The 16,448-nt window shown below is 48.1% G+C and overlaps 1 protein-coding gene across 5 annotated transcripts in view; it reads right to left on the reverse strand.

The window, feature by feature from the left end:
• The window catches only part of LOC144107183 (regulator of chromosome condensation-like), a 47,254-nt gene that overhangs the window by 10,814 nt on the left and 19,992 nt on the right, over window positions 1–16,448 (reverse strand). For all 5 annotated transcript variants that reach the window (XM_077640196.1, XM_077640195.1, XM_077640194.1 and 2 more), the window contains 3 exons: window positions 13,570–13,824; window positions 10,345–10,522; window positions 8,670–8,847 (listed from right to left, as the gene is read on the reverse strand). In XM_077640196.1, the coding sequence (XP_077496322.1) occupies window positions 8,670–8,847; window positions 10,345–10,522; window positions 13,570–13,824 (611 nt within the window). The remainder of the gene's footprint in view (window positions 1–8,669; window positions 8,848–10,344; window positions 10,523–13,569; window positions 13,825–16,448) is intronic.

The raw sequence follows: 16,448 nt of genomic DNA on the forward strand, positions 1-16,448 counted from the left end.
ATGAGTGAACCACGGAAAACTAATTAACAAGCAAGTGTCAAGCAAAAGTAAACAAGAACATAATACAGAATAAGTAAACTTTTTCAGCACACATACTAATATAACTATATGAGAATGTGGCATGGGAATGTAAAAGTCATATTACAAAAAATAAAGTGAAGAAGTGCTGGCATGTTAACAGTAGGCAACTAGTGGACCGAATGCTAAGTTCTCTTTTTTTTTTTTTTTACTGATGATGTGATGTACACCTGTGGACATAAGAATATCGACCACACTTCGGAGGTCAGTCTTCAGACGCGTAACTTAGTGAAAAGTAATACATGTCTGGTGCATATGCAAGTAATATTTACTTTTGCCTTTGTACATAAACACAGCAAACGTTTCTACTTTCATTACGCAATGTGACAAAAGAGTTCAAAACGCAAAAAACATGGTCCAAAATATATTATGTCCACAACTGTACACGAATTTTCAGTGACAATACGTAGGGTGCGTAAAAAGTAGAAGCTCGTTAATTTGAAATTCTAGGGACAAGTATAAATGTTCAAATTATCGAAAAGTTCGAATTGTTGAATGGCTGTGAAAAAAATAAAAAATGAAAAGAGCCACTTGCATCTCAGTAAATTTATCTGGTAAAAGACTGGGCAATAGTCGCCTGCTTTAGAGATGAGAACTATGTGACAATGACTATTTTTAACATTTTCACCAATGCGTCATCGGCTGCACACTGCCGAAAGCATCAGAGCAGAACTGCACCACGATGACAAGGGCCTCCCTCGCATGACTGCTTCAATGCTCACGACAGTATGCATGAAGCATTAATGCAATGGGAACATAAAAAAGAAAATCGCTGCCATGCTTGTCTCATTTGAAAATCAGGCAACCATTGCCCTGCCTCCCACCAATTAAACTTACCATGATGCAAGCAGTTCCCGACATTGTTAACGTGAAAGTACTTCTAGCCGCACTCTACGGGTTTCAGCAATGTCTTTGTGAAGCCCGGTCAATTAAAACCAATGAAGAATGACAGCAGTGGACACCTCAATAGTGCTGCAAGTAGGTGGCGGCATCCACCCCTGGCCTTATGGGGCTGGGATCTAGGGGCTCTCACACATGTGGTGAGAGCTCACTGTCACCGGGGGGGGGGGGACAGCACATTTAGTGGTTACCAATGCTAAAGCGCCAGCCCATTTCTTCGGGGTTATTCAATAATTCAAACAGTTTTTCCTGTCCCTTGAAGTTTAACTAGCTTTTACTGAAAATTTTTGCATATTCTAGCAGATCTTTCCCTATGTATGCAATCATGAGGGCAGAATCTCTGTTTAGGAAGGAATTCAACATTTTAAATTGGCAGAGAAAGTCAGGCCAGAGCAGACTGCTGCAGCATGCCATGTTGAAGCGGTTCTCCAAGTACTCGAGCCAGCGGTTGCTGACAGCACACTGAGAAAGCATGCCATCAGCTGCCGCCGGCGCTTCTCTTGAAACCAAGCAACGCGAAGCTATGTAATGGGCAGCACCTTTTGCCAAATAAAAAGGTGCGCTAAGGCTTTGGAAGCACTTGGACCGGATCATTTTTGCAGTGCTTGACAACTTTCCAATTCCTACCCGAGCATTTAGCAATCATCATCATCATTCATTCTCCTTAAAGGCCCTTAAGTTGGAGCATTACATAAGGACGGGAGGAGGCGGGAATGGGAGTACATTCATAACATATTAAAATGGTTAAAGTATGAGAAAGTTACAGAGTAAGCAAGCACAAAAACAAAAAAGTGAGTTCATGCGTTCATATTTAAACATCTAATGTCAACTAATCATAAAGTAGACAGAACAAAAAAATAATAGCAGCCAGTACTTCACAGACTGTAAAAACCCGCGCATAATACGGTTTTTTTTCCCATAATTAACATCCTAAATTTCTGCCTCGTACTATTTGCGGATCCAAACAAAAATTTTCAAAGTTGCTCGAAGTTTTGCTTTCGTTATTGCGGCGTGGCTACGACTTGGCTTTGTTACTCTTCACAAACGACGTCACGATGTCGTTTCTTTGTTGGTGATCCGGGTGTGCTGGAGGTTGTGGTGTGCCGTGTGCCTGTTGACAACGTACGTGCTCGCATGTAAGCCACGCTTCGTGAAGAGGATATTTTGTTTTGGAAGCAAGATGTCAGGGTCTCGAAAACAGCACTCGGCTGCTTTCAAGCGAAAAGTTATTTTAGCTGCGGAGAACATCATCAACAGTGTGGGCGGGAGACAGTTTGGTGTCGCCGAGGGAAGCAATCGTGGATGGCAACGACAGAAAGAAGCCCTTTTTGCATGCAGCAGAACGCGACAAAGCTTCCGCGGCCTGAAGAATGGCGCATTCCCTGAAATTGAACTTGGCCTGATTGAGTTCGTACAGCAACAGCGAGCCGCGCATCTAGCTGTGAGCGTGGAGATTATGCAGGCAAAAGCTTGAGAGTTTGAAAAAGAAAAAGGAATACCGCGCTCTGCCTTCAAAGTGAGCAAGCACTGGATCCATCGTTACATGTGCCGTGTTGGCTTTTCACTACGCCAGCGGACCTCGATTTCACAGAAGCTTCCTGAAGTGTTCGAAGAGCTGCTTATAAGTTTTCAGCGCCATGTTATTTCTTTGCGCAAGTCAAAGAACTTTCTGTTGGGCAAATAGGCAATGCCGATCAGACACCAGTTTACCTGGACAAGGCATCGCCCCTCACCGTGCACGAGAAGGGGTTTAAACAAGTTAGCGTCCGGTCCACTGGCAGCGAGAAGACGCAAGTTACAGTCATGTTATCATGCACAGCAGATGGTTGCAAGCTCCCCCCATACGTGATCTTCAAGATGAAACAATGCCGACAGGTAAGGAGTTGCCGAAAAGTTTCATCGTGAGATGTCATGAGAAAGGGTGGATGAATGAGGATCTAGTCTTGGACTGGGTAAAGTCCGTGTGGTGTAGGCGACATGGTGCACTGTTGTCTCTGCCGTCCATCCTTGTGCTGGATGCGTTTTGTTGCCACTTGGCTGACTCGGTGAAGAGGCTGCTACGCGGCTGCGGCACTGAACTCAATATGATTCCGGGTGGGATGATATCACAACTACAGCTCCTTGATGTTTGTGCAAACAAACCTTTCAAGGACGCAGTCAAGCGGTGCTACGCAGAGTGGATGCGCTCACGTGAGCCTGCAGTGACGTCAACCGGTGGCTGAAGCAGGCTTCGCCAGCCACACCGTGCAAATAGACTGTGGACGCGTGGGCGGCCATCCCAGATCTTGTGCGTCGTTCTTTTAAGAAGTGTGGCATCTCAAACGCCCTCGATGGCACGGAAAATGAATACATTTGGGATGATTTGTCGGACAAAGAAATGTTCGAAGAAAGCGCTGCTGAAGATGAAAGTCATTGAAGTGAAATGCTGGATGCGATTTGAATAAATGTCTTCTCTGAGCTTTCGCCAGTCGTATTATACGCGGATAACTTTTTTTTTTCCATTTCGTGTCTCTAAAACTTCACCTCTTATTATACAGTAAAACCTCGTTAATTCGAACTCGAGGGGGACCGGAAAATTGTTCGAATTAAGCGGAGTTTGAATTAACGAGCGGGCGCTAAGAAAAGCGGCCATCACGCCCGGCAGCACGGGCCGAAGCTAAAACAGGCATATCTGAGATCGTTACCTCTTACTACGCGCTACTACACATTTGCGGCGGGCGATTGCGCGAATTAAAATCATAGAGCCCGAATGTCGAAGGAAATAAAGTTAATTTGTTTATGCGGTTGGAGCTAACATCAAAATGCATTCGCGTAAGCAGCAAGCTTAATGATTAAATATGGCAGTATGCTTCAAAAACATGTTTATTAACAGCAGATTGGCAAAGCATATCAAAGAGAAAAATAATCGGTGATGCGCATTTGTTTTCGTTTTCTTTGCCGTGACTCGACAAGCATCGTCTGCAACTTGCCCAACAGCTCCAACGCAGCGTCTGAATTATCATCGGCGGAGAAGTAGCGCGCAGCCAGATCGAGTGCTGACGCTGTTTCACATGCACTCGGGGGTGGCAATGGATCGTCGCCTCCGTCGGACTCGTCGTCGCTGTCAGCTGTGCTCGCCGTGCCCGAGTTGTGCGGCATCTGGTCACCGCAGGCCGCTTCAATAATCTCGGCATCGCTTAACGGCCCCTATGTCTCCACGCCGCTGTCAACGTCTACGAAGCTCTGGAAGTCAACACCCTCTGATAAAGCAGCGTAGGCAGGGTGCAGCGCGACGGAGTCATCACACTGAGCATCCAGCTCTGCCGTGCTGCAGGCTTCTGGGCCTTCAATGAAGCCGCACTTTCGGTAACAGTTCGCGACTGTGTCCGCCTTGACAGCATTCCACGATGTTGCCAGCATGTGGCACGCTCCGAGGAGATTGACGTCGTACGATTTGCCGCTGTCCATACACACAAGAATCCGCTCTAGGAGGTGGCGCCTGTACAGTGTTTTGAGGTTTTTAATAACCCCAAGGTCCATAGGCTGCAGCACAGCCGTAGTGTTTTTCGGCAGAAATGCCAGACGGATCGCCTTCAGTCCGCTGATGTCGCAATGGGCTGAACAGTTGTCGACGAACAACAGAACATTCCTGTTCTGTGCCGCGAACTTCCTGTCGAGTGTGCGCAGCCAATCCGTGAAAATTGCTCGCGTCATCCACGACTTTCTGTTGAAAGTATAATCAACAGGGAGAGTTTTTAGCCCTTTAAAGCAGCGAGGCTTCGCTGCTTTGCCTACAACTAGCAAGCGGCACCGTTCCGTGCCAGTCGCGTTTGCGCACACCAACACCGTCACTCTTTCCTTGCTTCTCTTCCCGCCTGAACACGTGTCGCCTTTGTAACTGACAGTCTTGTTCGGCAGCAACTTAAAATAAAGCGTGGTTTCATCTTTATTGAACACATCGCTGAGCGAGTAATCGGCAAGGTAGTCCTTTAGTTGACCTGAGATCCAATTTTGAAACGTTTCTTCATCGACTGCGGCTGCCTCTCCACAAACGCTTTTAAAAGTCCGTGACGGGCCTTGAAACGCGACAACCAGCCTTCCGACGCGCTGAAGTCACTTATGCCCATCTGGCTGGCGAAGTCCACTGCCTTTGCGGCAATTATTGGTCCACTTAGCGGAATGTTCCTGCTGCGAACGTCCTTAATCCATGCCATTACAGCATCCTCCATCTCTGGATGAGCCGATGTTCTTAGTCGTTTCCGCGAGGGCTCCATCCCCTTTTGATACGCATTGAAGATCGAGTCCTTGTTCTTGAGGTATGTGGACAGCGTGCTTTTCTTGACTGCAAACTTCTCTGCGATTGCTGTCTTTGTTAGGAAACCACGTTCGACCTCCTGTAATATCTCCAGCTTCGTCTTCAAATCCTTTGCGGAGTACTTTCCTCGGTTTGCCATGATTGCCACAGTCGATGAGACGTCACCAGCGAGATACCAAACAAACGAGGAATATCACGCAACACAAACTTCGCTAGACACCGCGGCAACAAAGACTAGGCGCAAGAGGGGCCGGGTGCTGCGTGCAGGATGAAGGAAAGGAAAGAGTCTTCGCTTCCCGAGCTGCACAATAAAAGGGTACCGGAAGTCACGCGTTCTCACAAGGGCTACTGGGAGAGTTTAGCCGACGGCGCAGCCAATAGAACGCTGGGCGCAGCGGCGTCGTCTGCTGCATGGGCAGGCGCGCTGGGATGGCGCCCAAGTAGAGGGAAGCGGGGGAACGGGGAGGGGAGGCCCGCTTGATTGAAACGTTTATTTCCATCAGAAAAAAAGTGCGGCTTCAAAAAAATGTGACGTAACCGCCTCTCCCGAGTACTTCCTTCCTCCATGGTCGCGTGCGTCTCCAATGGTCACGACCGCCTCGGCGCAGCGGAAACCTGCAACGGCTTGCGCCGGAGCCACCGTGGCCGGAGCATAGGCGGCGCCCGCGGTAGGGTGGCTACCCGCGTGACCGAGCGTCAGCCAAAAATAGATAAGCCAATGCTTCGACGCTCCGGCAGCGAAAACCTGCTACGGCATGCACCGGAGGGTTGGTTCGGGCAACGAAATTCACGTCTCACCTCGTGCGTGCTGGCTTATTTTTTTTCTCATCATTCTGCATTTTTTTAAAATTTCCAGCGCATTGTATTTGCTACGAGGTGACTTCTATATGCGAGGAGCAATGCCAGCCATCGGCGCCTAGTTCGAATTAACCGACGTGGATACCGGCATATTCGAATTATCGGGAGTTTTGACCCATTGAAATACACAGGGCTTTGCCGGGACCCGGCCGTCAGTTCGAATTAACCGGAAGTTCGAATTAAGCGATTTCGAATTAACGAGGTTTTACTGTATTCGGGTTCTTATTATATACGTGGGTTTTTAAGGTAACTCTCATCAGAATGCTTCTTTTTTAATTCTTGACCCATTTTAGGCGGGACAACCTGTGCCTTCTGTCCCTGACATCAGGATTTGCAGATGCCATCTGCCACAAGAACGCCTGACTATCATATGAAAAAATTTGGTTTTAAATTTTTCTGCAGTCGACTCATGTTTGAAATCAGCCTTCTTTTTTTTCATTTGGCCAGCAAGGGCTATGAGCTGAGGGGTCAACTTGTGTTAAGGTTCATAGTCACAGTAATCGCAAAGTTCGTCGAACAATGGTAGCTCGTTCCTGCAACAATTTTTCGTGCGCATCCAGTTTCTTTGCTATGCTCAACTGATTCAAAAGCCCTGGTTAATCATAATATTTTTCATGGTCCTAATGACTTCGAATTAACTTTTTCCTTACCGCAGAAAATAGGCACTTTCAGTGTGGTGTGCGTGAAAAATTTACTCACACATAAATTTAAAAATTATACTTTACTGCTGCACATCACAGTGTAGCAAATAGAGCTCTCATTTTAATGGCACAAAGAATGGCACAAGAAAACAAGATGTGTACTGCTTACAATGGAAAAAATTTTTATGGGGAAAATTTGAGACCTGCAAGAAAATATTTTGTAGCGAACCATGACGGCCGTGCCTGATGCCGCATAGGCAGATCAGTGACCAAGCGCCGATGAAGACGAGGTGCCGGTGAAAGACGAAGTTTCGCTGCGCTGCACGAGATTGCTTGGTTTTTGGACTGGCCGTCAGCGCTGCCCGCTGTCCTGCTCGCCGTTTTGTGTCGCCCGCCGTGAACTCTTTCCCCTGACCTATTTGTGTACAAACCCCCTTTCAATTTGTTCTGTCATGAAAAGAGGTTAAGGAAAAGAATAAATATGCATTCTATGCGCTACGATGTTGAAATTCAGTAATGAAAAACTCAACTGCTTGTGCAAAGCATTTCAGCCTACTCCGCAGTGCAGTGCCAAGGTTGATCCCAGGCTGTTTTGGAGAAAACTCAATCCGCGATGCCGCTGGTGGCATGGAATCGTTCAGACCATGCCAGGACTATCAATAGTCCGGGCTAAACGAAGTAGTCATCTCTGTCCGAACAAAAATCAGAAGAATGGGCGTCATCTTTTTAAACGAAGCTATTGCTTCCATCTACAAAGTCAAGGGTTCATGCTGTGGAATTGCAATAACACCACCGCTGCTGAGCAGGCTTGGTGCAAAACAAGTGTGCTACCTCGGATGCTATATGCTCACCATGATCACTCCGCGTTGACAGGTTTTGCGGGAAGTTTGAAAATGCTCCCTCATATGGCTGATGAAAAAAGAGAGCGAATCTTAAACTGGAGCACAGTTCTTCTCCAATATACCGGATGGTGTAAACTTGTTCAAAGGTAGCCCAGACCACACAGAATAGGCCATTTCACACCACTATTCATGTTGAACAATTTGAGTAGCTCCAGTAAGGAAAGGGTTAAAGGTGCACTAAAGGGGAATCTGAACTCGCCTTTTTACCCCGGGAACTCTATCTACACGTTCCGGGCAATCTTAGAAACTTCGAATTGTGAAACTTCGAATCATTGTCATGTGCAGCCGATTTCCCTAATTAAATCGGATTAAATGTCCCGGCTCCTGCCTTATTTTTGAACTCAACGCAGTAGGTAGGAGGAGTCAACCAACGCGTCAGACAGTCCCGCGGCGGCCTGCCGCTCTGCCATCTGCGGAGCCATACGTATATCAAAGAGTCCATGTGTATTTTTATTTCCGTGGGCCTAATTTGGGATTATATTGTCTGTGACTGAAACTGTTTATTCACAGAAACCTAAAAAGCAAAATGAAAGCGAAAGCACAGCCGCCACTGGACTGCCTGAAAAGCACTCCACGCGTTGGTTGACTCCGCCTACCTAGCACGTTCTGTTCAAAAAAAGGCGGGAGCCGGGACGTTTAATCCAATTTAATTAGGGCAATCGGCCACACAGGACAATAATTCCAAGTTTCTAAGAATGCCCGAAACGTGTAGATCGAGTTCCTGTGGTAAAAAGATTCGTTCAGATTCCTCTCTAGTGTACCTTTAATGAGCCTTCACTATAAGTGCAAATAATTTTTTACAAATTTTAAATACATTTATTCTCGAAGTTTTTAAAAGACGCAAAGGCACAAAGCACAGATAGTTGTGTTGTGTTTGGTTTTATGGCACACAGGCAGCAAAGCACAAAATCTCAAATGGAAACACTGCCAACAAGACCCTAAACGAGTTGCATTATCCCCATGTAACAGCAGCACGCTATGGATGGGCCGACTTACCTGCGCCCAGCGCAAGAGCCGAGTAGTTCAGGCATGTGGCAGATGGTGTCGCCTTTGCTCGGACCTAGTTGGTGGTAATTGTTCAAGCCGAAGCCATAAATAGCACCAGTCTCCTGGAGCCTGGCATACGTGGTGTATGCCCCTGTCCATATCCGATCGAAGGCTGATGACTTGCAACCTGGAGCAACACAACACAATGATGCAGAGATGAGTGAACAATTGCCAACAGTTAACAGCCAGCAAGGACAGAAGTGCAACGAAAGAAGCAGTTTGAGTTAGTTGCTTTAAAAAAATGTAGCTGCCCTCAGCTCTGCCAGATTTATTCACTGTTTAGGTACCTTTGTTGTACATACACAAATAAAAATAAAGTGCACTTTCTCAGAACTCACCGCAGATTCAGAAACACCTGCCAACAATCTGTCTATTCCAATGAGCAAGCAATGCATCAGGTCCCGGGATGAATTCAAAATGCGCCCTTCTAAATCGACTACAGCCGCTGGTTTTTTAGACTCCCAAGAGACCGCAAAAACATCAGAAGTGCAGTAAAGCGAATTTCACTGAACAAATCATTTACTTCAACTTCTATAGCTAAACCTGGATGTAACGAACCTCCATACAGCGAATTCCTCGATATTACAATGTTCCTCAATTTCTCAATTCCCCAGTGCTGCCCCCACTGAAACGCGTATATTTGAGACCTCCATGCATGTTCCTCAATTTCTCAATTCCCCAGTGCTGCCCCCACTGAAACGCGTATATTTGAGACCTCCATGCAACGAAGGTGTTGTGACAGTTGACCTTGAAATGACAAACTCGTTATGCTGTTTGTAAGCTTGTGCTAAATTACAAAATAAGGAGGAGAAGGTTCAAGACGACAAAGCATGAACTAACTTGAGAGAGATGTCTACAACCGCAACGAGCAAGCACAGTTGACACAGTGCGTCATGATCTCCACTGCTTTCGCCTTTGGAACATCATTCGACATCGCACTACAACAGTTCATGCTCAAAAGCAGGGAAAAAGTTGAGGATGCTTAAGCGTCATCTTTAAGAGTAGAACGTGACAGCGTTACTGGACCACCGCTGCTAATCGGCAGCTGCTATCTGCAGCCACACGGAGGAGGAGGAGGAGGAGAGATTTGCTTTCTTTGCAGACAAACAGGATCACAGCGCCCTTCGGCAGACTCCGCGACTGATGGAGACTTTCCACCAGACAGACAAGCCTTACTTCTTGCTTATTTCTGTTTCAAAAGAGTTGTTTTTTGGTCATTCTCATTTGGGCCAGAAATCTCGACGTTAAATTTTTTGTTCACTATCTAATTAACAGGGCTTCCCAATACATTATACGGCACTTTGACTATTGGCGGCGGTGCTGCATGCAGTGTGAATGAGCCCAAAAAGATCGAGCAATCAGTTTGCGATGAGTCTGAAATTTCAGACACTCTTGGACATTGGCTCTATGGAGCATTTCGTGGTGCCAAGGAGTTCAAACTGTCAAGCATGCCCTAAAGATGAGGGGCTCGAATTCCCAGCTGGCGAATGTTACCCAGTCCTTTACAAAGCAAGATCAACTTTCCACTAGCCATCATTCAGGAATCTAACTTACAGCCATTACCAAATCTGCATAGCTTCAGGACAGCACCAAAGTCGAGCACACAATGCAAGCCTCCACTCACCCTTGGGGCACTGAACCCTGACTGTGCCGGGCTTGAGGAGGTAGGCGGACAACCTGCGTCCACCACGTGATGTGAACATGGCAGCCACCCTCCCCAGCTGTCCCTGTTCAGCACAGCCCCTGGTCACCAGGTTTCCTTCCGCTGTCAGCATTGCCACGTGGTCACTGCCAGAGGCTATCTGTGGAAGCGCAATAGTCACATTAAGCTTCAGGAGTGATGCAGCAGCGCACATCCAGGCCAGACGTGCGAACAACACCGACAGGTTATTACTTTGACAAACACTGGATGTGGGCACCCCCGCAAGTACCTCAAAGTGCCATGACAAGTAGTGCACATGCCTAGATGCTGAGCACACCCAGTACACTAGCCAACCCCACGAGACACACTCACTGCATACACAAAGCATGAAAACCGAATGGCCTTTGATGGCCCAGTGTGACCAAGCTAGTCAACAGCAATGAAGTGCCAACCGCAGCCCTGCTTCTACCGATCCTCAAGAACAATAGACGTCTGTGACCACGTACAGCAGCCCCATTTCTGCCATGAGCAACACTATGACTGCACACAATACTGAAGGGCAATTTCAAACTGCCTCGACTCGAGCACTTCGCACTTTCATGGCGCTATGTGTCGAGTTGGCAAGCTCATTTTCCCATTACTACAGCCAAATTACTGACTAGATGGTGCGCAAGAACTAGCAGATGTACAAGTACCGTATTTACATGATTGGAAGTCGACCCCCCCCCCCCCCCCCCAATAACATTTCTGAAAAAAAAAAAAAAAACACTTGGAGGTCGTTTGCACTTGGCCTTCAATAACAGAACGCAATAGCACTGTCCTGATGCCACATCACGACATCACGCAGAACAGCTGAAAATTTTGCCTCGCTGCGGCTCACACCTATATCATCCGTTGCGAATGTCAAACGAACTTGCGGCCCGGCGCACAGTTGTTCGTTTTGTCGGGGCAAAGAACGACAGCCATCTTGAATGTAGCCGTGAATGAGCGCCGGTCACTTACCGGACCCGGAGATCAAATGACGAAGCACTACATTAAGAACTTGTGAAACGCGGCCGGCAGTAGTCAAATGCATCAGAGCCAGGCAGGAACTATGCATGAGCAGCGTCGGCTCTTCCGTCAGCTACCGATACTCCCCGGCGCCGTTGCGGTCCTGAGAGGGGGTGCCGCCGCGATTGGAACAGCGACTCTTCCATCAACTATCGATGCTCCCTTGAGCGCCAAGTGTGCGGTTGAAAAGTTAACGAAAAAAAAAACTTGGACGAGGCCTTTTAAAGGGGCTCTGAAACGCCTTCCGAGGAGAGCACATTAACTCACTTATTCACTGCACTGTGTTGCCATGAAAACTAGAGCCAAATAATACTCTTCTACACGCAGCAGACGACCCGCAAACACGCGTGAAAGTTGGCGAGCCCTTCCCTGCGACTTTTTCATGCACGCACCCTCCTCCGTCCCCCGCATCTGCGTAGACGAGGTGAGAGGTGGCCATTGGTTAGATTCTTGCAGACGTCAGGCAACTACCGTGGCCGCAGCCAATAAGCCGCTTATCTCCAGCGGGTCGGGAAGCTCCGCTGCCAGAGGGGGGGAGGGAGGGGGGGTCGGCGACGGAACGCCTACCTTCCAGCGTGCAAAAAGTGACGAGAGGCGAGGGAAAGGCGTGAAGATGCTGAAATTTAAATTTTAACTACAGATAACTCAGCTTCTACAAAGCACATTCAAAAAATTATTGCTGGACACTATTCGTGAAGCGGCGTGCTTCAATATCCCAGGCATGCCGTAACTTTATTATAGCCCCCTTCACAGCCCCTTTAAGCGTAGAACGCGAATGCGTTATCGGGCCGCCGCCGCCGCCTATCAGCAGACGCAATATGCGGTCATGTGTGGGGAGTGGGCTGATGCTGGTTTGCTGCTTATCGACAGCCACCATCGGCCGCCATGCACGGGGTGGGGATGCTGGTTCTGCACGCTGACATAGTAGCTGCTCAAGGCCAGCACCAAAGCAATGTGACGGATCCGCACAGCAAAAATGCAACCATGAAGTAGCATGCCTGATATCTTGTTTTTCTCGCCTTTATTTATCGTGCGATGCCTTAGTTTCGATTTTAAGTCGACCTCCCCACTTCGGATTTTCAAATTTTGAAAAATAAACTGCTCTTATGACGCAAGCCTAGAACAAAAAATATTCACGAAGCACATCGAAAACCAGACAATTTGTTAGTGCTGGCTAAAACAAGCAATTTCACCTGAAGCGTACAGTACACTGAAAAAAGGCCATGGCACAATTTCAGCAGAGCGGGGCCGGATGCGGGGCCGGAGCTGAAGGCCGCGGTCGCTGATGTTGATGGGCTCGGGTCACCAGACGCACTTGAAACCACGCATTCTTGTGCCGATGAAGCAGAAGGTAGTACGTTGCTGGATGCGGTGACGCATTCGTCTTGTACCGTTGTAGCAGGTCCTAGGACGCTGGAAGCATCAGTGCAGTCGTTGGCAGCACGCTTCGCCATACGGATGGACCTCTTAGAATGCTTCCGTGCACCGAACGCGTGTCGCGACTTGAATTTCGTTGTAGGCATTGTGACTGACCAAGCAACAATCAACCGGCTGCACCAAACTGTTCAAAGGGTACGGTCACAGACTGTAAAGACGGCGATAGCAAAAATGATGAAAGGCGAACACGCCACACAAAGGAGAGCATGAAGCCGCAACAGACGACGCGCAGGGGCAGCCGGAGGAGACCATTGCGTCAGCGCGTGCAGCAGCCAATAGCAGCCGCCCGTTCCTCCCCCGCGTTCTCGAGAAGCACGCGCCTGGTCCAATCGTAGCCTCGGATTTCAGACATGGGAAACTCGAAAGCTACCGCGAGGCCCCCAATCAAAAGCTAGCCACGCCTCAAGCAAGCTGCCGCCGCCACAGCTGGCAGCAAAGAAAAGAGCAAGAATTCACGAACAAAACAAGACCAAAATGGCGGCAGTTCAGCGGGAGACGAATGGTGCGCACACGTAGTTGGGGCATTTTCGGTGCTTGCTCCAATATTTTCACGACGAAATAGACACTGATAATTACAGAAAAGGCAGTTTATAACACATACATCCGGAATACCTACTTTTTCAAAAATCGACTTTTTCGCAATTTATCGGTTTTCAAAGGTCGCATCCCCCCTTAAGGCCAGCTCACGCATGGGCAGACAAAAAGAAAAGCAAATCTTGCCTGCACTATGCCTGTGGCAACCAGCTGGGGCTTCTTCTCTGCCCGGCCTTCAACGATGAGGCCCATCTGGCCCCTCGAGTCCCGGAAGTTGCCCCACATGAAGACTTTTCCGGTAACAGTGAGCGCCACTGAGTGGGAGTCGCCTGCCGACAGCTTGGCAACTGGCTCCGGCAGCTCTACAAGTCCAGGGGTACCCTCGTTCTCATCGGTCTGGCGCCCCAGGGCACCCTCATCATTGCAGCCAAAGGACCACACCTGCAGAGAAAAAGAGCCCGTTGAAAATGTAAACGACGGTTATAACAACAATCAAGGAAGGCAGTTTTGGGATAGCCTGCAGCCAGTATCTTGAGAGAAATAAAAAGCTGCTCGCGGTTTAGCACTGCTAACCACGAAATATTGTGTGAAAGCAGGTTTTTGCAGAACACCAGCACCACATACCTGAAAGCGCAATTGAAAGCGCGACTTGTGCCCAGATGGATGTTGACGAGTAAGATGACATGCAATGCACACAGTGAGAGCGTGTTGCAGTTTAGGTTTTGGTTTGGTTTATGGGGGTTTAACGTCCCAAAGCAACTCAGGCTATGACGGACGCCGTAGTGGAGGGCACCGGAAATTTCGGCCACCTGGGGTTCTTTAACGTGCACTGACATCGCACAGTAAACGGGCCTCTAGAATTTTGCTTCCATCAAAATTCAACCACCGCGGCCGGGATCGAACCCGCGCCTTTCAGGCCAGCAGCCGAGCGCCATAACCACTCAGCCACCGCGGTGGCTGTTGCAGTTTAACACGGGCCGTGATTGGATGTGGCGAGACAGCATAGTGCTCTCGTGCAGTGGCCAACGAAGCTGATCTGTTCGCGCAACTGCAATTTGTAAGTAGTCACGGCCAGAGATGGGCATCCTCACGAGGGCGGCGTCCTCACCCTCACCTCATGAGGATTTCACACAGTGAGGTGAGGGTGAAGGAGGATGGGCGGATAAAAATTCGTGAGGACGAGGGCGAGTGAGAGAAGACATGATGAGGTGAGGGCGAGGGAGGGAAGATATGAGGTGAGGGTGAGGGAGGGCAAGATGCACACTGTTAGGGCAAGGGTGGTGGTCCGAGCTGTACTCCGGGCTAACGTATTTTGTCTGTGCACCCCGTTATCAATTCCCATTTTAAAGAACTGGTTCTTAGGGTGAAGGTTCACAGGGAAGACTAGTTTCGGCAGTCTGGAGGTGTACACGAGGTGAACACGAAACGTGGGTGCAGTACACCTCCGTCGTCGTGTTGTACTACACCACCGAAAAAAGCACTCTTCTAACTCAAAAACCTTTTTTTTTAAATTGTGTAAAGTATTCGGTGAAACCCTGTATAGGCTTTAACCCATAGGTGAAAAACACCCTGTAAAGCGCGATAACAAGGGGCCACTGGCAGGGCCGTGCGGGTGGCTGCCAGTACAACGTTAACCATGGTACCACAGTCAACATTTTCATTATCAGCCCCGAGTCTGTCGGATGATCAGAGTGTAGAGTAAAACATGTAGAAATTATACCGAGTAAAACCATTGAATTCCTAAGTTCTAGGCCTTCTTTGCCGGAACGAAGTCAGATTTCAGCTCAGTGAGGTTCCTAGAATTGGCTGCAGCGCAAAAAATGCTTTTGCAAAATTCCACTGTCAAATCAAAACCTTGTGGCGTTGGTGTGGAATTTTTTTTATTCACGCTGTGAGTATTTCAGTAGTCATATCTTCTTTCTATTCACGCTGTGAGTATTTCAGTAGTCACATCTTCTTTCTATATTCAATTTTCTCTGGAAATGTGGTATAGGAAAGCGGTGCCGCAGCGTGGTGGGCAAGGGCGACCACTGCAGTCTTACCATGAAAATAAAGCAGCACCTTAACCACCTTGATCTGAATAATCGCTCGCTCCACCTTGCATTGTACGACGTGCTAAAAAAGAAAAAGTTCTACTGCTTTCCAAATAACATCAAAATCTCTTGGTTTATTTCTGTTCCTCATAAGACCTGTGACCACGTAATCGTGCGCCTGATTTTATGAACGAAATTTCTAGCAGACATGGTAGGTAATTGGTACTCAGCGTTTGAGTAGGGCGTAGATGTGCAAGCAAAAAAATCGCGGACGGTTTCGCTTGGGGTTAACCATGAATTAACCATGAACTGGAAGCGCCGTTAGTCCTGTTTCGCATGGTTTATCTTCAGTTTCTATGCTGCTGCTTGGCCTGAACACGCTTGCTTTGGTTGATATGTCATATGATGTAAGTTTGTGTGTTATTGCACCATTTCAAACTTGTACTGCGGTAGAATTGGTCATTCTTCACATTCACAGATACCTGGGAGTCCTGATTCCGCTGCAGGCGCAGAGGTGCAGCGGTCAAGCTACGCGCCACTGCCCTGCAATGGCAGGTGTTGCCATCGGTCGTGCTTGTGAGACCTATGTTGTTCCCGAGGAAATCTCGCGACTAATCATTACATTGAACTGCCACGGTGGGCAGCTTGCTCACAATCCGATGGGCAGCTTGTGATGACATCACAATTTAAAGTGACCAAGGTGACCCACGTGCTAGAAGCAGGCTTTGGACAGACAAAGAACCACTTTTCGGTAGATTGGAAGCAATAGAGCACTAAAATGGCAACCACAAGAATCGTTCACTCCAGACTCGGGGATCTAGTGATTACTATCATTCAGCCCAAATGCTGCATTTTAGTGAGCCGTTTGATTTTCAAGTGGCCTCAATAATGTTTTATTTTAAGTGACCACATAAGGGCCTTCACTGCAGCGGAAAGCCGGCACAGCACCGGGGGAAGACACTAAAGAAATAAAAAAATTTAAAGCTGGGGGAGTGGGATCCGAACTCGCGGCGGCACTAAAAAATCAGTTCC

The sequence above is a fragment of the Amblyomma americanum genome, chromosome 10 (assembly GCF_052857255.1).
Source record: "Amblyomma americanum isolate KBUSLIRL-KWMA chromosome 10, ASM5285725v1, whole genome shotgun sequence".
NCBI classification, from domain to species: domain Eukaryota; kingdom Metazoa; phylum Arthropoda; class Arachnida; order Ixodida; family Ixodidae; genus Amblyomma; species Amblyomma americanum.